The 24,739-nt window shown below is 33.7% G+C and overlaps 1 protein-coding gene across 5 annotated transcripts in view; it reads right to left on the bottom strand.

Annotated features, from left to right (window-relative positions):
- Window positions 1–854: 854 nt before the first annotated feature.
- Window positions 855–24,739, bottom strand: part of VSTM2A (V-set and transmembrane domain containing 2A) — a 43,441-nt gene continuing 19,556 nt past the window's right edge. For 2 of the 5 annotated variants that reach the window (XM_031503983.3, XM_021546884.4), the window contains one exon: window positions 11,994–20,437. In XM_031503983.3, the coding sequence (XP_031359843.1) occupies window positions 20,349–20,437 (89 nt within the window). In that variant the 3' untranslated portion in view covers window positions 11,994–20,348. Of the gene's footprint in view, window positions 8,474–11,993; window positions 20,698–24,739 lie in introns of those variants that run through there. The other 3 variants (XM_085571765.1, XM_021546886.4, XM_021546887.4) reach the window with 3 other exon arrangements.

Genomic DNA, 24,739 nt, shown 5'->3' with positions numbered 1-24,739 from the left:
AGTAAAACAACACCAAAACTTTGGGCACTATGTAAATGAGCAATAAAAATCAGATATAAAAAGGAATTATTAGAGAAATTATGTTATAGATCTGGTGGCAGTATATGCAAGATATATACTTCCAAGATTTGGGATGCATAGCCTATGATGAATAATATAACTTCAGTAGCATAAAATCAAATAGCTGTATTTGTACTGTTACAGAAGAGACATAAATTTAATTCTTATAAAATAAGGATCTGGTAGGTTATGTGGAAGGTTGTAAATGCCTGCAACTCAACAGAACCTTGCCCATGGTAACAGCTTCATTATGTACAGTCATAGATAGGCTTAAAAACTGGCTCAGCATATGCAGTCAATGTAATTAAAACCTTGAGTGTCTGCAAAATCCAAACTATAAAATCAAATTAGAAGAGGCTTTGCTTACACTGATGTTATCAACTAAGCATCTAGGTAAACAAAAAAAAAAAAAAAAAAAAAAACCAAACAAAAAACCAGAGATGATAGAAGCAAATCAGAACTTGAAATCAACCTGGGCCTTTCAGGAGGCAGTCTCTCTCTAAAGTCTAAATGATGAAGAGAGGATGACTCTTAACTACAACCCTAAGTTTGTAATTTGATATTGATCAAATGGATTCAGAGTTGCCCCTGCTTATAGCTGAGAACTAGGCTTGGAGCTCACATACCATAATATCAATTTAACAACCTGCTTTTTTGTAAACCATAGGAAAAGAAAAACCCTAAAAGTACTACAGCCATATTAGAGGATAAGATGTAGGATATTTTTATAGTTAAAAATAATTCCATCCATTGCTGCCACATATAGAAGCTACAAATCTATTATAAAAAAAGGGGAACAAGGGACTGTTGAAGTCCCTTTAATTACAGTTGGAGACTTAGGTGAGCAAATTTTGCATATTGGTAGAAGTCTGAGTTCTTTAAATGGAATTATAGTTTTAATATGAAACTTTCTTAAACATCAGAAGAACCATACCGGTCTATGAATGTTAGCCAAGGTAAAATAGACTGTTCTTTTCATTAATTAATATTCTTATTCAATGAATAGCACTGGTGGTGGAATTAGAGAGTTCACCATAAAAAACCATAACATCGAAACAGCAAGTGAATGATGGTCCTTCTATCCTTCTCCCTTTCTTCTCAGTATAATGCCTATGAAAGGCTAATGTGATTTCAGTATAGAATCTATCAATATTATTCAGTATAGAATCACAGGAGTGTTGGGAGTATACCTAAGACAGAAAAGAAATATTTGAAGAGAACAGGGATTCTCCCCTAAATTAAAATCTATTTCTCATGAGTACAGTCATCTGAATATGATATGACTTCTCAAATAGAATTCTCTGTATATTGTTTTTAGCTGTTTCATTTCCTGTAAGGTGATATACAGTAGAAATATGGGAAAAGTTAATGCTGGCTAATAAAATACATATTGTACTAGTATTTCAAATGTTACTAGGAGTGCTCATAGTCAGTAAAAGTCAGTAAATAACTCATTTAGAGGGTAGGAAATAATGGCATGCCTCTAAGAAATGTTTTTATTAAAGATAATGTAAAAGCCCTGTAAAATTTTGCTGACATATGCTTTCAGGAATTAACTTTATTTTATTTAACTGCTGTTTGGCAGAAGGAAGAAAATTTTTAAGTCTGTTGAGCCAAATGACCCATGTGCTTATTTGATGCTCCTTTCTTACCAACCTCTCTGAAGCTGCTCCACTTTTCTCTAAAAGCCCTAATTATTATAAATTGTTCCATTAAGTGTTGGAATTTATGGCCAACAGTATTCAAAGATGAGATGCAGCAGACAGATACACTGTGTGGACAGACAGGTTTTTCTGGGGGTCCTTGGCAGGATGGTACCAGCGTAAGGAGCAAGGGGGGGGCAGTCACACACAGAGAAATGTTCCTAGGCAAATAATGTAAGTTCATTTTGCCTGGGGAAGGAGGAGGGGAAAACCACACTTTCACTAGATGAGATTGTGTGAAGCAGACATCTGTAGAAGCTCTCTTTATTTGTGTGTTGAGTAGCAGAGATCACACAGACTTCAAGAGTTCAATTATTGAATTTGGATGGAATTCCCAAAGTCAGACTTGCTACTTTACTTTCAGATCCTAAAGTGAATGATATGGCACTTCAAATGTCATCAAGTATTTAAACATGAGAAAAAAACCCCACAGAATTAGAAAGAATGAAAAAATAATCCTTTTATTTTCACATGGAAAAGTAGTGGCGTGTAACTGAGCATCCAGTAAAATAAATTACAATTGGCTTTTGTACTTCAACAGCCTTTGTACTTCGGTGTTCAATAATATGGAATAAATTGGAAGGGATTTTGAAAAGGACTAATGAGTAAGTGATTGATTAGGTGGAACTTTATGAATACTACAGAGAAGATGAAATATACTCTATGTACGTTAGGTGATTAAAAGTTTGTTGCTTTTTTTCTGCCTTTTTTTTTGCCTTTTTAAAATAAAAATCCAGGAGGCAAGCATACACTGAAATGAGGCAGTAATTTTCTGAAGTCTCTATAAGAAACAAAAAGGTCATTGTTTTCTGTATTTTTGCCCTGACATTATTGGAAGGTTCACAGAAAATTAAGCATATTTTCAACAGCTTTGTAACCTTGCTTGAAACAATGCCAAATAAGTAGTAATAAAATATTTCTTTATAACTACTTCCCTTAATATTTTAAGATTCTGTTTTTTTCCAAGTCCCTTTTTGTTGTCACTGGTTGTGACAGCAAGAGATCCATAGCATTGAATGAATATTACATAAGGTCCTTGCAAAACAGATGCCTCTAGAAATTATTTTCCATCCTCTCATTATCATGGAAAGCAGTCTTTTAACCATCTTTGAAACCCCTCCCAAAAATGTGCTCTAAGCTCATCTACTCATGTCTGTGAGCCACCTGCATGTACATCTGTACAGGAAATGCTGGTCATATTGGCCATCATTACCAATTGTTCTTCTGTTTTCCATTTCCAAGGACTGAATATTGCACTATTTTCTTTTTCTGTTTACATTGCATGCAAATATTTTGCTTGGTAATGCTAAAGTGAACAGTGAATACCATTCCATATGATTAGTGTTGTTCCACATGATAGCAGGAATCTATTCAATTCAATGACCTTAACTGGTTTTTCAAGTGGGATTTTTTTTAGTCAGGCTGCCTAATTAGATTTCTGGATTAACGTTAGAAATGCCCTTCAGGGTGATAGCTGAGGGATTTTTAGTACTGCATTTTGTCTCTGACCTTGGCCACTACCAAAGTGTTTGCATTTTAAACTACTGTGCCTGAATATGGGTGGGTTAACAGAAGGTCTTGAGCAGCTTTAAGCAGTACTGCAGTATATTGAGTTACTCTATATAATAGGTACACTGTGTAATATAGTATTACACTATATCACTCTATACACTGTTTTGTACCATGCTGTTCTGTACCATGGCTAGATTTGGCATTGCCTGTAAATATTTAGGCAGCTTGTGGGTCTAAGTCTGATAGCTGTTAAGATTCTCAGGATAGATAGAGATTAAATGGATTTTACTGCATCTAAATTAAAGAGAAGGAAGTGATGACATGGCTGTGAAAACACTGTTAGAAATCTGTTATCAGCAAGACTTTTGATTCCTTTGCTGCCTTTCAGGTTTTGAATGTCTTTTGTGGTGGCCTAGGACTTTTTTTCTGTTCTGTTTAAGGAATAGGTACTTGGGAGGAAAAATTCCTATTGTTACCTGAAGTATTTTACCTTTTACAGTGGATTCAGGTCTTTCTTCATTTTGTCTCACAGTCCTTTGTGTACAGAGCAATAGAGAGAGGAACCAAAATCAAACAATATGCTAAAGGTTGAAATATCCTTGATAGGATTATAGAATGTGTTGCACACTGTGTCTGAACAAAACAGGATCACAGAAAATAAGACAGGTCAACTTGTTGCTTGCTGCAGAAAATTTAGAGGCAATGGAAAAATCTCTATGCATGTAAGAGAAAGCAAGGGACTCAGATTAAGAAGCTGACAGAATCAGCAGTGAAAGAAGCCAAGAAAAACAGATGCCAGATCTAAATACCAATTCTGTAAGGACTGAATCACTTATTCAGCAGCCATACATTGACTGCCTACAATAATTGAGATGGGCACAATGCTGTTATCTGCTTGGGGAAGAGTTTTTGCAGTCAGATTGAAATTATTCACAGAGGTCAAAAATGGCTGTGAAATCATCTCTCTATTTTTTGTTCATACAGATACTATAATGATCCAGATGTCTGCCCTTCTCCAAATCATTGAGCAACTCTCTGGGCTATAAACATAGTGTTCAAAACATATTTCACAATTTAGATTACACACTACTGTCTGATACTTTTAATGTATGTGTGTGTCCAAATACTTTCAAGTGTATTTTCAATATCTATTAAAATAATACTTTTGTCAGATTATGGTCTAATAATGAAAGATATTACAGACTGTAAAAACATGGATTAGAATGATCAATGTTGTGTTTCTTAATCCTGTATTGTTTGGAAGTTATTGAAAAGCTATTGTTGATACGACAAGGCGATTGTTCATGCTCAAAAATATTTCAGTTTTGAGTTTGTAGATAAATTTTGTAAAAGCCTATCACTTAATATGTAGGGACCTTGAGAATCACTAATTTAATTTCACTGTTCCCATACAGGACAAATTGTACAACAAAATTTCTGATCACTGTTTGTCTAATCTCTTTCTAAAAGTCTCTAATGAAAGAGAGTGTCTGGTCACATTCAATAAATCAGTGATATACAAAAGAACCCTGTGGGAAATGGGCTTTGAACTATCCAAGTTCTGCAGGTAAAAAATTACTTAGAGAAGATTTCACTGTATAGTGTACACTCTTTTCATTGAACAATTTCTACTTTTGCTATATATGTACACAGATACAGTAAAAATACAAAAAAAAAATACATTTAGAGTAGTCAATGGGTACATGCTATTAAGCCATAGTATAGCACAAATTAGGAAGTAGAAATAAATTGTGATTGTAATATTTCTAGATTATGGTTTTTGAAACAAGTTTTTTTTTCTCTTTTTTATGTCTATAAAGTTAAACATACTGAATATTTTAAATAAATACTCCAGTGGTTTAGGTTTATTTTATGTAAAAGCTTGTCTATTTTTTAAGATGGAAGAGCAAATTGTTATAGTTGGTTTTCCATGTGGTGAACTTCATTGATTTTTATCAACTGTATGCTGGTATAACAACTTGATTTGGATTTTTCAGCATTTAGACATAAGCAAGGAAGCAGGCAACTCTGAGTTTCCATGATATATATGGTTGGTTGCTGTCAGTGAAGAGGATGTTGTTTCATACTGAATAAAGCAAGCACTGTATAAAGCAAGGCTATAGGTTATTTACTAATTTAATATTAAAGAAATATTCTCTCCTTTTGATCTTAGAATCTGGGAGACACAAATGGAAACAAGTCTTGCCGGCCACTTCAATGCTTAATGCTGAAAGCTGTGTTTGTTTTGAAACTGGTGCAGTAGCACTGTTACAAGAATGAGTAAGTATTTTCAGAGTTACCATAAGGCAGCATCTTAATACCATCATAATTCTCTAACATTGAAGAAAGCAATAAGCATGACATCCTATAAATGAGTGGTAAATGTTTGCTTTTAAAAAATGGCTTGATTACTGAATGTTAAGTGATAAAAGTAAAATGTCAAATAATATTAAGACTTCTGCCTATTATAGATTAATAATTTTTTCTTGGTACTCTCCTTAAGTGTAAAGATAGTATACTGATAATTACACTAATTTAGCTACTTAATTTGTGTATATTTGAAAACTTATCCTTGCATTTTCACCTTAATTTGTTGATCTCTTTTGCTGTGAAGGTGTTTCAGAATGTTTCTAGACAGTTATGCTTCAGCTGAGATGTGAATAAAATTCAGTGTTGGATAAAGTGATTCTGATGTAGAATTTATAAAGTACATTAGGGCTGCACAAGAAAAAGAACTGGCAAGACAGCTTGATGTGTATGCCCAGCAAGAGATAAATGCTTAACCAAGGATGTATTGTCTGAACAAGCCAGGTATAGCAGACTGTTTCCTGTTGGGAGATAAAACTATGTAAATAAAACTTTTGTTTTAAAAGTGAGAAATTTGTTTTTCAAATTTTACCGGCAGAATTTTTCAGGGGCCATCAAATCTTTAAAATATTTATCTAATATTTGTAGATATGGACAAGAGTCTCCTTTTAGTTACCTATCTAAAATTTATTCTACATAATGGAGGGGACAGGATTAAAGGAGAATTTAAATCCAAGAATAAGTGTTCACAAATTAAAGCTGATACCTGACAGGAAAAGTGCTGCCAATTTTCAGCTCACATGTAGAAGAAAAAAAAACAGAACAGAGTGTTATTTCAGCTCAATTGTAAAACTCAATGCTCTTAGAAACTGAGAGTGGTAGAAATAATAGGAAGGTAAAACTTTGTCAGAAGAAACGGGAGGAAATATGGTCACAATAGAGGTTGTGGAAAATACACACAAAATGCAATAAATAAATAAATAAATATCCAGTAGGAATATAAGTAAAGCTTGCAGGTTATTAAAAGTGTTTTAAGAATTCATAGATTAGTTACTTAGGCTATATTACATTCACGGACTCAAATAAATTTGAAGACACATTTATGGTTTCACTTGGAGACATCAATGAGAGGCAGCAGTTATAGAACCTATTGCACTTTAAAACAGCTGTAGTGGCTCAAGCCAAAGGCCGACTTGTGTTCTGTATCCCTCAACATCCACAAGTGAATGGCTTGAAAAAGGAAGAGCAGGACAAGGTTATAAAATGACACTTCTGTGTAATGCTAATTTCACGCTCCAGCTATTTTCACATTGAAAATCTCCTCAGTCTATGTGGTCCTATTAATTTGCAACCCACCACAAATTTCTTTTCCATAAACCTTTTCCGTCTCCCAATCAACCAACCTACATGAACTTTTTGGATCCGCATTAGTTTTACAAGGTCTTTTGCACATTTTTCTGTCCTGAAAAGTATTCCTACTGTCTCAATTTGACACCTCTTCTTTCCTGCACTGGAAAAGAAAATTAACAATTTCTGTCCATCTTACTTTATGCCACTTGTAGTTTTATTATCCTCTATAATTTCTCCTTTCATTTTTTTTTTTCTTTTCCATAAGGAAAAGTGACAAGTCACTTCATAGGTCGGTATACAGAAATCACAGAGATATTTTCTAATGAAATAAAAACATATCTATAAAGTGTCGAAGTTTTCTAACGTGTTGGAAAACTTAAAGTATAATCAATTGGTGTAATTACCAATTTAGCAGTCACCAAATAGAATAGAGAGATGTGACATATTCACAGAGATTTAGCTGGATCTACTTCTGTTGATTTTCTTGGTTGTATGTAGAGTTTTATGTGATAATTTCTGTTCCTTTATCATGCAGAATTGAGCAAGTGATGAAGAGTGCTTTCTCTTTATCTCTCTTTTCTTTTGGTGTTACATAGTAACCAGTGCCACAGAACAGAGGCAGTTGATTGTTGAGCTATTCAAATTTCTCATCAGATAAACTGGAATATTTTGTGTTTAATATTTGTGCTCTTCTAAATAATTTCTAATAGGTTTGTTGCTATCAGAGCTTTCCCTAGTTTCTTCTTTTTGTCTCTTCACTGCAGACCAGTCTTTTTTCCTGTTTTACACAGTCTCAACTCCTTCTTTTCATACATTTTCACCCTTGTTTGTCTGACGCTGTTTTAGTGATTTCCCTCTATGCTATTTAAGACCATCATTATCACTGTTCAGAATGACTCTGAAGAAAAGTTGAACCTCTTGTTAAAGCAGTATGGGAGGCAATTTACAAAACCTGTCACGTACTACAAAATCAGCTTTAGAACAAATTATAAGAGAAGAATTTGACACTGAAAAACCTCCTACCAGCTAGAAACTTTTATCACTATTAAAGTCCCTTAGCTAGCTGAGGGAAAACTGTACCACAAATAGTCATTCAAAGACATGAGAATATGTGTTTCAAGACCAAATTTTAAAATAGACTCAGTTTCCTATTTCTTCTGAATGCCTTTTCTTGACTAGTGATATTTTTGGGTTTTAGAAACTATTAATTTAAAGACTAGAAACAAAATTCTTCTTTCTCATATCTTTCCTCTTCTCATGAAATCTAATTCAGGTATTTATTCAGCGTCTATCTGGCTTTGGTGGTCCCTGCTCACCAAATCTTAGTCCTTGAGAGGTTTCTTTGACACTGATACTCTCTTATTTTTAAAAGACAATGTTCTAAAGAAAAATAGTCTTAATTTGTCTCTCTGGCCTGGCGCTGACTGTTTGCTAACCCCAGCTGCCCATGAGAAGAACCTTACTCATTTCCATCTGGGGACAAAAATTGCTAGCCAAGAGACACATCAAATCTTCTTCTTCCCTTTTCTTTTTCTTCCTTCCTACAAGAGACATAAAGAACTGCAATGAAAAATAAATGCATGACTAAATAAGCATTCAGAGGATCCAGCAACAAATCACTCAAAAGAAAAGCAATGCAGAGAAGGAAGCTGAAAGAGTCATCATGTTTACCAGCAGGCAGTGATCAGGGAAAAAAAATACAAGCTTGTTTGAGGTAGCCACCCATATCAAGTACATGGCAAGGACATCTGGATAGACATTGTTAGTTTGCTTCTGTGATGATTCCTTAAAAAAGAAGAGTTTCACAGATGATCAATTTGTTAATTAACTGTCATTCTACAACTTCTGATATTTAATCTTGTATATTTTGACACCAACAAGTCTCTTGAGAAATTACAGAGATTTTGTAACAAAATGAAGAAAGCTTTGCCCCCCCACCCCACCCCACCCCCAAGCTGCTGTAACTGAATGTAAGGAAGAACCCAGAACATGAGAGATTGTCTCTTTGTGTGGTTTAGAGCTGAGTGCTCTAAACCTCTGACCCTGACAAAGGAGGAGGTTGCCTCTTTTGTTGCTGACAGAATGAAAATTAGCTCAATCTGAGATTGCATTTGAATACAAATTCCAGAACTGCTTAAAAAATTCCAACATTTTCCTGGAATCAATCAGGCAGGGAGATATAGCTTATGAAGTGTCATATGTATCCCTTTGAGTCAGTTGCCTCTGAGATCTAACAATTCACTCCAGATTAGAAACAACCAGTAAGGATTTGTTGAAATTAAAGAAAAGTCAGAGATATTATCCCATAAAATCTGCAGCTAACAATATGTGAGAAGATTTTAATTTTTTTCTTTTTCCACTCTTCCTTTCCAGAAAAAGGAAAGGTATGATATATTGGTCCCATCTGGTAGGCAATCTCACACTCAGCTACTCCCTCACTCCCCCTTCCTCAGCAGGACAGAGGAAGACAAGGAAAAAAAGGAATAAGAAACATTCTGAATTAGTATGGAGTCAGGAAGATCACTTACTAATTATCATTGTCAGCAAAAAAGACTTTATTTGAGATGAATAAATTTGTCAATGAAAATAAATATGGAATTACTTATTTGCATATTGGAAGGAAAAGGACCAAACATTTACATACTTAGAGAAAACATCTCTCTTCCCCGTTTTTCCACACTTATCTTCACTCCAAATTCCTGTTTCCTCCTTATTATTGCTGTAGATTACACTCATTCCCTACAGTGAGGCAATGCACCATGCAAGGCTGAAGGAGTGAGTGTATGTATGTGAGAGTTACGGTCAGTACATAGCAGTTTCTTCCGGCCACTCCTTACTTTTCATTTTCTCTGCTTCTGTTACATTCTTTCTACTACTGCAGCAGAAAAAAGTACCTGAGTTTGGATTCAGTTAACTTGACTCATTCATTTTTTTTTTCTTTTTTAAGCAAATATGTCTTACAGAATATGAATACTTAGAATTACAGCCTGGTACTTCTGCGATAAAAATCAACAGGATGTGGCTCATATAGGAACCAGCTATTTTTAGTAAGATTCCTGAAGTGGGATATAATTTTAAGTCTTCTCTGCATTTTTATTTCTGAAGCTGCTTGCCAGGCTTGAATGATACATGATTAATAATTGAGCACATCATATTTATACATTCCTTTACAATAGATGCATGAGAAGAAACCAGAAAATTAAGCGGGTAGGGGAGGAAAAGGCAAAAATTTGTTTCTATGATATATCCTGCCAGAAAGACATGAGTCAGTAGTGATCATAAATTTTATGCCAATCTACATGTGTTTAACTTTTATGTATTACTTTCTACACTACTTCATTTTTATTCATGTCCCATTCACTCTTGCTCAAATGAATCAGTAGAAAGACTGTTGTAACTGCATTAGGATTAAGGCTAGACTCTCCCAAAATGCACACTGTTTAATGGGGATAGAAGTCAGTTTAAAAATTAATACAAGGCATGTTTCTCCTAAATAGGATTCTATGTAGTCAGCAGAATGACCCAATATCTTAGGCTAAGTTTATACTTTTTCTTGGAATGTGACAATTATCTGCCTGTACCTCCAACCAGAGTAAAATAATATTGTCAATCAACTTCATTACAAAATCTTATGAATTTTAAAATAAAATTGTCAGTTACTCTGCCTTGTAAAGGTAAGGACTAATGCTCCACTTGTGATACATTGACGTAACTACCACATCTACCTCTCTTCCCACTAAGAATTGCTGGCAGTAAACTGATCATAAACCACTAGTGTCTTCCTTTTGAAGACTAAAAACTCTACAGAGAAAGATATGAAGAAGTGTATTGTTTTCACAGTTCTCCTCAAAAGAAAATAGGAGCTACAGTGTAAAAAAACCCTGAAAATTTAAAACAATACTTCATTGGTAATTTAAAAAGGCATAGTACAGCATTACAGTCTTAGTAATTACCATGGTCCTTCCTCTGTTCCCAGTCAGAAAAATTTCTGAAGTCTCTGCACTCTCCATTTTTGTAGAATGTAATGAGGCCACCTTATTCAGTATCTAGTGTTCAGTGGTAGCCATATCTATATGCTTCACAGAAATAAGCAGAACTATTCTCCTGGAATAATTTGTATATGGAATGTCTAAGGGTAATTTCATTCCTCACCAGCAGTAGGTGTTTGTTATATTTAGTTTTTAAACATGAAGATTTATATACACAGAGTCATAAAATAATTTAGTTTGGAAAGGATCTGTAAGACCATTGAGTCCAACCATTAACCTAACAAGTCAAATCTCCTTCTAAATATATCCTTAAAAGATAAATCTAAATGTCTTTTAAATACCTCTAGGGATGGTGACTCAACCACTTCACTGTGCAGACTGTTCCAGTGTTTGACAACCCTTTTGGTGAGATATTTTTTCCTAATATCCAAACTAAACCTCCTCCAGCACAAATTGCGGTAACTTCCTTGTATCTTGTTGCTTGTTGCTTAATAGAAGAGACTGGCCACCCCTTTACTGCAGTCTATTTCATGATCTTGTAGAGAGCAATCAGGTCCTTCCTAGCCTCCTTTTCTCCAGGCTAAACAACCCCCACTTCTTCCAACCCCCACTTCTTCAGCTGCTCCTCATCAGACTTGTGCTATAGACCCTACACCAGCTTCATTGCACTTCCCTGGACATGTTCCAGCACCTCAGTATCTTTTTTGTCATGAGGGGCCCAAAACTGAAAAGAGAGATTTGAGGTGCAGCTTCACCAGTGCCAAGTACAGCAGGATGAATTATTCTCAGTCATGCTTGCTACACAACGACACGAGCCCTTTATAAAACTCTTCTACTAGATCTGTAGGTTTTATTATTATCTTAAGTGTTCAGTTTCACTTAGAATTTTACTATTTGTCTTTAGTACTCATGTAGTTAGTTCTTGGGATACAGTTATTTCAGCCATTGCAACTTCATTTTGAGTAAGCTCTTTATCTCACTGCCACATTCTGGTATCAGTGTTGTCAGGAATAATGAGCTTAAACCTGCAGGTAGTTTTCTTCAGCAGCATACAACACAAACATATGCCATGTCATTTTATTACTTTCAGAATTTATTACATAGCTTGTTTCATATATGTCATAATATATTTTCTGCTTGTTTGCCCATTAACCACTACAATGGTATTTTCATTGATTCTGACACATTGAGCACATTCATCTTTCTCTGGAAGATCTACAGTTAGTACAGAAACAAATTATTCCAATGTTAACATTTGTCAGCATTTGTTTGCTGATTCATTAGCAGATCTTGTGTCACCTTCCTGAATGATGTTCTTTTGAAATCCCCCCCTGACAGCTATGATTGTTTTAAGACATTTCTGCCATCCACTTGCTTGTTACCATTTTATATCTGGGCAGTCAGAGCCTTCAAAGATGACCTGGTGGAACAGATTGTACAAATGTTTCTCATCCACTTCAGCAAGGTCAAACAACTTATTATCCTAAATTGTTGAAACATAATGCGGACTACAATAGAGCTAGCAACAAGAAAATAGAATATTTTAGAATTTTGCAACAGGAATTTTGCAAGTAGAGCCCCCTTTTTTTGACATATGTAAGGCCAAATCTTTCTGAACAGTGTCTCAAATATTAATTTTATATAGAAATTCATCTTACAGTATGTAAAATGGCTTACATCTTACAGTATGCATTATGTCTTTCTTTTCCTAAGGAAAATCTGATTGCATTTGTCTGGTGAATATACTTGAAGGCCCACATACTTCTATCCAACTGCCCCGTTTTTTGGTTTTTTTTTTTTTTTTTCCATGTTACATATTTCCCAAACCTACCAAAAGCCTAGTCTGATGAAAAAAAATGAGGCTAATATGAAAAAAAAAAATCACTGCATACATATTTCCAGAACAGAATTTACATTATTGCTGACAACTACTGATCAGTAGGAAAAGTGTGAAGAAAACACAGGTCTTCCATCTGCTTCATCCATCTGCTGAGAAAAGGAACTGTGTTACCATTAGCAGGTCTGTCTCTACAATTCTGTGTGTTACATGTACATTGCCATGACAAATGCTTTAAACATCTATAGTGTTTACCTCTATAGATAACTGTACTAAGCATTTAATTTTGCCAACAGCTCTGTTTGCTATTTTTTGAAACAAAATGCATAATAAAGCATAATTCCCAGATTTGTCCTTAAATTTCCTGACCAAAAATCAGCTATTCTTGAAAGTGTCTAATAAAAGAGTTTAGTTTACTATTAGATATACTTGAGAAATCACACTTAATATTTTTTGACTGAGAATTTTGGCACAATGTATCATTTGGCTACTTTCTATTTGCCTATATTCTATTTCAATATTGACATATTTTTCAAAATTGAAAGAAATAAAGTTGGGATGTAAACTTCACATAAAATAGTATTCTCCAAGTCCATCTATGGAGGTTATTTTTGAGGAAATCAGTTTTGTTGGACTTCTACATTACAAGTGTCAATCACAAACAGAGAATAAGGGAGACTCCTGAGGAATTCTGTTCAATATTCATTATTTTTCAATATTCTATACTTTATTTGTCCTATGGGTTGGGAACTTTAAAAAGAAAACCGAATTTTTAGTTACACAAATCCTGCCCAAAGGTGGGAGTAGCCTGTATCTAGCAGCTCCAGGCATTAAGATTTCTAGAATCCACACAAGGCCAGGTATTCTGCCCTTCTGCCCAGTGCTCATGTGTAAACTCAGTAGGTCCCGTGGTTTACACAAGAATGACAGCAGCATTGCACTCATTATTTCTGCTGCTGCACGGGCATCTTAAGTTCTTTCAAAATTTACTCCCTTGCTAAGTCTAGGAATTACACTGGAAAGGTTAAAGGTAAATTTCAGGTCACTATCACCTGAATTACTTCAAGAGTTTTCTTCTCGTCACCTCCTTTCCTCAGCATCTCTATTCCTGATTAGAAAGAACTCCAGATGAGAAGGGGTTTTGTTTGTGATTTTGGTGGGTTTTTCTTTGTTTGTTTTTGTTGTTGTTGTGTTGTTTCCATTAATGCAAGTAGTTCTGACACATAAACAGCTTTAGAAAATGACAGGGAGACTTTTAAATTCTGTTGTTATCTTGAATGCTGGTAACTATTTAGAAATAAAACTCCAACAAATTATGTACAATGACAATTAATTATACAAACATTGCCTTACTTTTTAAAATAAAGTTAACTAAATGACACAAAAAGATGCTTATGTTAAAAATAGCAAAAAAAAAAAGGTGTAAGTATATAAAATTATTATTCTGTAACATACATTCATCTTCTGAGTGCCCTCATAATTAATAGTCATACATAGGACAGAGATGGTGAAAGGGAGACAGCTGAGTCTCTTTGGGATTGTCATTGTGCAGTTGAAAGAGGTCAACAAATACTTTCCTGTTCAAAGACCTAATTGCAAGACCTTCTTTCATATTTGTGGGGAGAGTAATAATTTTGGAAGAAAAAGCTTTGCATTTTGCTAAAGAAATTGCATTCAATTTCATTGTTTTTCACCTTGTTTCAAAGTTGAACTACCACTGTTATTTTTTATAGCAGTGATTTGTTTTGTTAAATCTGGTGAAGGTTCTTTGTTGGCTGTTGTAGGTAAACAGAAAGAGTCATACCTCTGCTTTCTCTCTTACACAGCATTTCAATTAGAAGATGGAACAACTAGGAACTACTTTCCTCTGTCTTTTTCAGTGCTTAGCCCCATTGAGGAGATTAAATATATGGACAAAGCATATCTTGTGCCTGAATCACCAAATAAAAAGACATTAAGGTGGTTTTGTAAACATGCTGACATTTATTTTTAATAAAGTATGGATTACTTATTTTCTATTATGATGAAAAAACATTTTTAAAACCCAAACCAGTGTGGGTTAATATGCAGAAACTAAAGTGCATTATAAATTATCAGAAAAATTGGATTTTTTTTTTCAAAGTATGGTTGCCAGTAATTTAAAAGGTGTTTTAAATCATTTTGCATTTAAGACAATCAGCAGCAAGGAACATAATCTTCTATCAGAAGTAGCAAAAGAAATTATAATCTCCTTTCTTCCCAATTTTATGTACAAGGATATATATAATATATATATTTTCTTAAAAATCTAAACCCTATATAGTTTAAAAGGTTATAGTTATACAAGTCATTTTAATAAGGAATTTGTTTCTTCAAAGATTTGAACGAAATGGTTTATTTTAAGCAGCTAGTTGTCAAATGCAATCTTGTCTCTTGTTTTTCAAGCTCATGGAATATAAAAACAAGAAAGGAATTAATAGTCTATTATGTATGTTTTGGCTTCCTTATGAGCTGTCACTCAATAAATAGTTTCATATACATATAAGAACTCTTTCTGTGCTGTAATATCAATGTAGAAGAGCATTTCAATAACTGAAAAATTAATTTGCTCCCATCTGAAGGTCATCTCCATTATCAGCATGATAGAGTTGGAAATTATATATATTTATATCTATATCTATCTTTCTTTCTTTCTCTCTATATATGTATTAATATATGTCAAGATATTTTGAGATAAACAGTGAGAGCTTAAAATGCTGTTAAATGAATAAAACTTCTGCCCCCTAGATTTCTCATAACAAAGACATCATTATTTTGTCCTGTCATCTTGTAATGAGTAATAAGATATATAGCATTGTTTTAGAAGTTGATTGAAATGTTGGAAAAAAAAGAATAACACAAAAAGGAGAATTTAAATAATGAATTGCAATTAAACTTGACTCTCAAAAAAGCACACATTTGTTTCTTTGCAAGTATCTTCACCAATTGATTTTAATTCATTGTTACAGACAAAATTAACTTTCTTCTTACATTTCTTTGGATGAATAACAGTAGAAAAACTATGTAAAATCTTTCAGCTATGTCAATGTATGTGCAAACTTTATGACTGTGAAATGAAATAAATCAGGACTTAGAAAGCTCAGAACAAAATACTGAAAGCATTTATAGTGAGTTGCATTAATCAATTTACTGTGTGCTAAGCATTGTTTAGCTGAACTAATCATGAAAGATTAACCTTTAAAAATTTATATTACAAAATATGATCCCAATCTTGGTTCCTAATGCTTTTAGCTCTAAAAGCCACATTTGACATTTACCAATAGTAATGTCATAGAAAAATGTTCCCATACTCTGCAAATGACAAAGGTTTGAAATTTTTTTTAATTTAATTTTTTTTAAGGAAGGAATTTAAGATTGTCATCAGTGCCAGTTTTGGTTTTTTGGGGGGCAGGGTAATTTTGTTGTTTTCTTTAATAATTACTTAAATGATGACTTAAATTAGGATATCGCTTAAAATCTTTAGAAGTTAAGATAATTAGAAATTAAAGATAATTAGAAATTAAGTGTTTAACTCTGAAAAATATCAGGCAAGCATTCAGATTTTTTGCACTGGTCACAGTTTCCTCACTTTACTTGAATGAAGCAAAAGTACTTTAAAGAATGAATGTGAAAAAAACCCTGGTTTTAGGTTATAATCTGGTTTTGAATCACAGTAGCACTGAATTAGATGAAAAAGTATGAACTTCCAAAGAGTCCTGTAATTTTTGCTGTGGTGTCTCATGTTTATACCTACTTCTGACCTTTGCCTTCAGGTAGTATTCAATATTGAGACTGAAAAATAAGTAAAAAGTAAACAACCATTTCTGATACATTCAGTGCTTACCATTCAAATTTTATAGTATTTTTCTTAATAGACTTGTAAAGTCTACCAAATACAATTAAGAAAGAGACGTTCAAGCATGTTATGCAGCAACTTCTATGAATGAAGTTCCAGAGCGTAAAGGAATATTCAATAAACATTGAAAAGGAGAATTTTTGAGACAGGCTCTGTTGCAGTACTAATCCCTGGTAGCAGTACCAAAATGCCATGGATCTTTTTTCCATGTAATAAAAAGGCTGTCATTGACACCTTATGGAGTTGGAACACATATCTTTTAGACTGATGATACATAAGATCTCAAAGAGTGGGAGTGTAGATAGCATATATCTTGAAATACAAAAGTGTTTAATACTTACCCAAATCTATTCTTCTATGAAAAACAAAACCTGTTGGAAAGACCTGAAGAAAGTGACCATATAGGCTCTGGGGACACAAATTGAGAAGCAGAAGTCATGTAAAAGACCACCTCAAAAATGGACTAATTTTATAAAGGAATAAGGATATTGAGTTGAGAGATGTTACAATGCTAGATGCAAATTACCCTTCTAGATATCCTACTCAACAGGGAGCTTTTCAAGATTTAATTAAGCCACTTTTAAAAAATGTATTTGTGTTAAATACAAACTAAAATTGCACATGGCAGAAAATAGTAGTATTTTAATTCCTATGCCAATTATTATTCATAACAAAAATCTTAGAAACAAGGGTGTCTACTGCACCTTAACTTCCATTTTGAGAAATTCTACGAGCTCCAGGCATGTTCTCAATTTGAAGAATAGCTGTTAAGACACAGTTTAAAAATTAGAAATTTAATACCTGCTCCTGTTGCTGCTGCATCCACATAGATTGGCAGAAACTAAAGCTGTGCTCTAGATCTGCAACCAGCTGGATCAGACTCATCTGAAGTATTTGGATGTGTTGTTTTGAGAGGGGAAGGAGGAAAATTTCTGTGTCCTCTTAGTATCTCATGGGAAATTTAAAGGCTTTTCAAAAGTTCTACAAATTTCTTTTGTCCTTTTTTTTTTTTTTGGGTTTTTTTTTTGGGGTTTTTTTTGGTTTTTTTTGTTTTTGCTGACACAGTTGTACAGTAGCAGATCACAACATGGGAATGTCTTCTGGCTTGCATCACACTAACCAAGGGGTCTAGAATTCTGCTTTTAATTTCAGCTCATTCTTTAATCTGAACTCCTAGTACATGGTGATTTATATCCAAGCAACTAAAAGCAAAACACAGCATCAGTTTAACATAGTAACAACTTAAGCAATGTGAGGCTAGACTGCACTGTCAAATGCCCTATATCACGATGGGCAGTCTGTATGTGCGTACATGGAATATTCATACAAGATATATGGATACAGTAAACAAATGAAGCACACGTGACATTAAGCATTTGGTTCCAGTTAAGACCAAGGGAAACTGAAGTTTCCAGGCTCCAAGCAGGATATTCTCACATTGTCCAGTCATAGATATCTGTTTCAGAAAGAAAATGGAGATTTTTCTCCAGAACTCTCAAAGTTTGGTTCCACAGGTGTGTTCAGAAAGCAAGACCTCAAAAAAGTTCTCACCCTTGATTTTTTCTTTCCTCTTTCTGTCCTTTTAATGGGAACAGTTTTTAATTTCTTTGTCAGTAGCCTGATAAACTGTTATAACTATGGAGAAAAACTTTCTCCATAGACAACATTCTAAGTGGGTCATAAATTTTATGTTGAAATAAAAGAAATTTTATTTCTCCTGATGGTTACACCTGATTTGCTTGCATTGTGCTAAACTTCTGCTCTCTTTATTACTGCTAAGACTAGTTTAAAACTGAAGAAAGATTGACTAGTCCCAGTCAAGCTTATACAACAGAATTAATAGGAAATTAAATCTGCACAAAGATATATTAGCCTGTTTCAAAGCATTAGGTTAATGAAATGTTGATTCCATGCTTTTATTTGTTCTTTATCCTTTGAAAGTAATGGGGGAAGACATCAGACATATGCACATTTTCAAATAAAATGTTAGGCCTGTAAGCCACAGACTGGTAAAATAATAAGAATACTTTTAGAATTTCTTCTGCAGTACTTACAAAGTGAGGAGAAATCACACAGCTGACCACATTGCAGCTACTTAATGCTGCTATAAATAGATCATAATAAGCATGTGGTGTATGTGATTGTCTGTGCTGATAAATGAAAGGGTGTGAAATTTTCAGCATCAGTGGAAAGACGGGAAAAAGAAAAAAACCTTCCTGATTGCAGCTGCAAATGGTAGCAATTTTTGCTTCCTGCATTAATGAATGTAATTCATGTAACACATATTACATCATTCAACAGCCAAATTCTCACATTCAGTTCACAGACAAAAAGTATTTTAATTAAGAATATCAATGAGTAATGACAATCCACTTTCAGAAAAAGCAAAGAAAGACACTTCTTTGGCCATGTAGGAGGAGCTGTGATGCAAATATATTTTATCAGTGTAATAAATTCACTTTCCTAAAATTCTTTACCAAAAGAACATCCTTAAAGACACATTCTGATTTATTTGTCTATTTTCTGTGTCTAACCTTCCTTTATGTGCAGTATTGGACTGCAAACCTGCATTTTCATTTTACAGTCTTTAGTGATTAAATCACTTCATCTTCTATAAACGTCACAAGTTCAAAGAGCTTTCAGCATCTGAACTCCAACACAACATACAAACTAAAATAATTCATTTTCTAGAGACCATAACAAATTTTAATGCGCATTTACAGAGTAAACAGAGGGCTGAAGGGGGCCAAACCAGACAAAGTGAAGATATGCATTACAAAATCCACACATTACTGAATTAAAAACTAAAAAGTGGAGTTTTGTCCAAAAAGGAAATAAAGATGTTTCTTGGTGGCACGACATACAGATAATATTAAAAACTGGCTTGCATGAGGACCAAAGTATGTCTACTCTGAAGTTATATCACACAGACTGTAAGCAATTTACAGAATTTAAGTTAGTTTTGCATATACAGGAGTTGCAAAATTAGAGAAAACACATTGAAATATAGAATGCACACACACAAAAAAAAGGATGTATATATATATAAACCTCCACATAGTCATCAGGGGCTGGCCTAAGTTGGTACTTGCCATCATTGAACAAGAAACAAACAGAAAGACAGGAAAAAAAAACCTCAAAGGGGGAAAATAATAATATATTGGAAAGCAAAAAGAAAAAATCTCAAAAGAAAAATATCCTCATATGTTTTTCAGAAACAACATCCCATAGTCTGCTGAGCTGCTTAGTAGAATATTCCTATTCCTCATGCAAAAAAAAAAAAAAAAAAAAAGAAAATAAGAAAAAGACTTTTTGATAAAGCTTGTATGTATTCTATTTATATTAAATCACTATAGTTTGTTCCATTATTTGGCCTCTTTTTGCTTCCAGGCCGGAACGGTTCTTTCAGCGTAGGAAACCAAATGTCATCCATGGTTAATTCTGTAATACTGAGGACTCGCAGGCCAACCCTTGAGAAGTCAAGGATGAGGCTTCTCCTTGCCGAAAGAAAAGGAAACTAGGTCTTGCTGTTACAAAACATTTGATTACATCACACCAGTTCTCTTCAAATAAAATATCAGTGATACGCCGAAGAAAATAAGATATATCAAGAAAACATGTGGTATCCTCTTCTTTTTTTATAATATTTTATTTTATTTTATTTATTTAGTAATTTTGTTTGTACTTCCTGAAGAAGGTGCTCCTTGTGTAGAGATTTAGAGTACATTGGGTGCAGAGTGATGGTTGGAGGTTAGGGTCAACTTTGCTGTCCGCTCCGTGGATTTTACAGGCGATTTGCTCTTTGCTTTAAGAAGAGAAAGTGATATTGGAAAAAGTCAGCACTTTTAGATTAAAGCAAAGCACCCTTCACAAAGCCACAAACAAGAAGCAGGACAGAAAGTCCATGGCTTGTAGCTATCCTCGCACCTGCGGAAGAAGTTATAAGATATTCGCTCATCTTGCAGATTTCCAATGCTCCTTATAAGGCTGTTTTAAACATATACATTTATTTATTTAATTAGCTCGCCAGGTTGGCTCTGGTGCCCATGAATGTCTTGGCATGCACTGCAAACAACAACACATACAAAGTATTTCAGTCCCAGGGAGGTTTGTTTGTTTGTTTTGATTTGCTTTTTTTTTTCTTGTCTGTCTTTTTAAACAATATTACCCAATGAAACCATAAACCAAGAGGAACAAAACCAAACACCTTCCACCTCAGAGTGTTCTTTACAAAATCATTTCCAGCATCACATCATTGACTGCTAACAAAAAAGTCATCTAGTGGCTAAAGAGTGTTTCCTTGTAGACCGGAGGAGATGCAGGCAAATGATTGTGCTATTTACAAGGGGGAAACAGACTGCCAAAAGGTTTGGGTTATTTATTTGTGAGAAATTATATTATCCCAGACTTAGTTTTCTTTTAAAAACTTATGAAAACAATGGCAATATAATTATTTCTAAACCCACTATGTTATATTTAGTATGCTAGCAGAATAAAAACATTTGTAGCTAGACTGATATAGACTGAAGTGTTCACACACCAAGGGCACGAGTATTTAGTTGTCTTACATGCCAAGTCTCAGTGCTTGAAAACTTCCCATATCATCTGGAATTACATTCATATTTTGAAAATAATTACTTGAGGTTAAAACTGTAAATCTAATTTTGTAGTACTGTAAGTAGAGGTCCAGATTAGAACAGGCTGATGCATGATTAATAGATTTTATATCTGTGTTGTATATTTGAAAAGGATAAATATTATTGATGGTTAGAGGCATCAGCCCTATAACAGGGTAACAATGTTGTCATAAGTAATCCATGAGAATCATGGACTTGTAATAAATTGTTGTTTTGGTTTTTTTCAATCTATTAATCATGTATAAGGTATTTTTGTAAAGTACTTAATATTAAAATAAATTATGGATTTCATTGAAACCCCCAAAAGCACATTTATCTTATCATAAGGAATATACACAATGAAAGCAAAAAGAAATCCAGGCAAGCACTTGTTTTTTTAAAGTTTTCAGATGTAACACTGTTCTATGTGTCTGCTAACTATAAGTGAATCAAGAAGTATTTTTGTTCCTGTCTTTAGTAATTTTTTCATTCTTGAAGTGGGGATGAAACTAAATCACATATTTTAGATAAACACTGCTTGCTTGGGTAAATATATGTGTAAGATGTTACATATATAGCAGTTTCCATAAAAGATCCCTACTCCTCTGTCACATACAGAAAAACTTCTAAGCAACAGTAGTATTTCAATTATACATATGTGAACTGAATTGTTAAATAAATATTAACATTTAAATGAAAACTTGTCTCAAAGACATTAATAACATTTTCCCAAGATAAGTCCAAAGGAACTTTGAGCTTAGTTTGTACTGAAAGAAGACGTGAATGGGAAGCCCTACCATTCTCTTGCCTGTCTGATGTTACTTGCAGTACTCTGCTGTGGTTTGGTGTGCCTCTCAGGACACTTGTTCTGTATTACAAACAAGCAAATGCATAAGCAAATTTGCTGCAACTTTTTCCTGTGTGTTTTTCTACACAGATAGTTTTTATGATCATGAATCCAAGAGTTCGATTTATGGTGTTGGTTTTACTGCAGCATGTCTTTGTTCTCTCTCTCTGCAAAAACTGTAAGTTGACAGATTTTTACATGAAGGCTTTTCTTTCCCTAACAAGGTTAGCAAAACTGAGTTAGAATCTTTATGAGTTAGATAATTTTCTGATGTATTGAATTATTTGTACTTGTTTTATTGCATTTCATATTGTTTCTTTTTGATTGAACTAAGGAAATATATCTCAATACAACTCTAAAGAGGTCCTTAGAGATACATTTTGCCTGCAAAATACATATAATGGAACTTTGAAGAATTTCATGAATGTATTTTAAGAGTTTTTATAACAATTAATTATGTTACAATTTGAGAATTTTAAAGCTGTGCAGAAGAGAAAAAGTATGATATGTAAGTTTAACATAAGATATGTGACAGTGGGAAAAACAACACCATATTTGCAGACAAAATATTCTCTGTTTTTTTTATCATTTTGCTTTTTTCAATAAGACAATGTGTAGATCCCCAAATTAGAGGGTAATTTATAATGCATGCACATAAACTTTCTATTTATAATGTTCAGTTTCTGCATAGATCATTTCACATGTTCTACATCCATGTTCTTCTTTAAACAGCAAGTTTATTTTGCAGGGGATTTAGGCTAGAGTGTATGCACTAAGTGCAAGCTAAAACAATTTTAAGCATATTGGAAAAAATTAAGGCAATTAACAATGAAAAAAAAATTTCAGTTTATATGTGGAAAAAGGGGCTGTTAGGATTACTGGGAAAAAAATGTAATAGACACCATCCTTTGCAAGGTTTTGGGAACTGATTATTAAATCTTAACCTGATTTGTTTCCAAACTACTGTTTAATCCAAACAGAGAAATTTTCCGTCCTATATCAGCCCACACAACTTGACTTGAAATATACAGTGACATATATGGCTATTAGGTGTGCTCTCACATTTCCAGTGATGTTTTATGAAATAAAATTGAAGTATAAGTACACTCAGATTTTTTTTTTCCAGAGAAGAATTGTATTTTTTCCTTCATGAACCTAAGTATTTGTTTCAATTTTGCAAGAATCAAAGCTGCAAAAGTAGAAAAAGAACATAGCAAAACTGAAAGCAGCTTTTTCATATTTTTTTCTTTCTTTTGCTCTGTCATTTTTGATCATATTTTATTATTTTGTTTTTAATCTTAAAGAAAAAAAGTGACAAAAAGTATTCACAAATTTTCATTTTGTCTTGGAATCTGGAAGTCATAGGGTGCTTAAATCAGAGGCTTAATTCCACTGTATCCAAATTCAGACTTCTATGCAAGTGTGTTTTCAGTCCACCATTCTGATTAGGACTTGAATAGTATCACCTGAACAGGCAGTAAAAAGCTGTCTATCTGGCTGTGGATTTGATAAACTGATTATTCATTATCCCACCATTTCAAACATTATTTTATAATTAACATAATAAGAGCTGAATGAAATTTTATTGGAGGTCAACAGCACTGGGTAAAGCTGGACTGCAATTATATAATTGTCAAAGACAGTCACTCAGAAGAAGAACTGTCATGTAATGTATGTGTGTATTATTTCTACATTATTAGTTAAACTCCACTTGATGTGTGGGTCAGACATTCTCACCACTCTCACAATTTCACCTGTCAGCCATGGGGCTCCAGTTAAATTCCTCTTGTGATATGTAAATTCCCATTACTTGTCTTTTATTTCCTGCTTCTAACAGATATCCAAAAGGGCAAATGTCCCTGAATTACTTAGCTTTCTCCTGTAAACAAATGCTATATTGCCAAAGGCATGTGATGATGCGTTTTTGTGCAACAGCATGAAAGATTACTTCATGACATTAAAGTGTTTGAAACCATGACTTATTTGAATTTATGATTTGCTTAAATGTTAGGAACATAAATAAAAAAAATAGTGAAAAATAATTGTGACCTTAGTCTTTAAAATAAAAAAAAAGTCTCTGTCACAAATGCTTGTATTTTATAGCTCATGGTGTATGAACCCCACTAAACATCAACACAGCTTAACATCAGTTTTGCTGTGTTAATAAAATTAATTTTGGAGCACATAATTATAAAATAAAGCCACTAGAAGATATAAATTCTTGGTAAAATGCAACTGATAAAAAAGGTAGTTACTCATCCCATGCCTGAATGCAAAGAGGCATGATGCCTTGCCTTCACTAAGATATTGGTCAGTCAAAATTTGTGTATGATACATCAGATTTGCAAGCAGGGGTGGTTGAATAATTTTGCCCATTTATTTACACAACTGGATGAGACACTGAATTGTGAACAAAGCAGCTGCCTCAGGAACTAAAATTTTAGCATCTTCTGTTTGTAAAAGTACCCTACATGGTAAACCACCCTGGGTCAAAAACAGTTTGCATTTGCCAGAATTTAATTTTAGCAAGTTTGGCATTCCTTGTGCTTTCTAAGGTTTAAGATTTCTCTGGTATATAATAGCATCCAGCATTCTGAGCCTCAATAACTGTCAGAGCCTCTTAAAATTGTATCCTTACATTTGT

The sequence above is a fragment of the Lonchura striata genome, chromosome 2 (genome assembly GCF_050655825.1).
Source record: "Lonchura striata isolate lonStrDom1 chromosome 2, ASM5065582v1, whole genome shotgun sequence".
NCBI classification, from domain to species: domain Eukaryota; kingdom Metazoa; phylum Chordata; class Aves; order Passeriformes; family Estrildidae; genus Lonchura; species Lonchura striata.
This window is presented reverse-complemented; position numbering and strand designations above follow the sequence as displayed.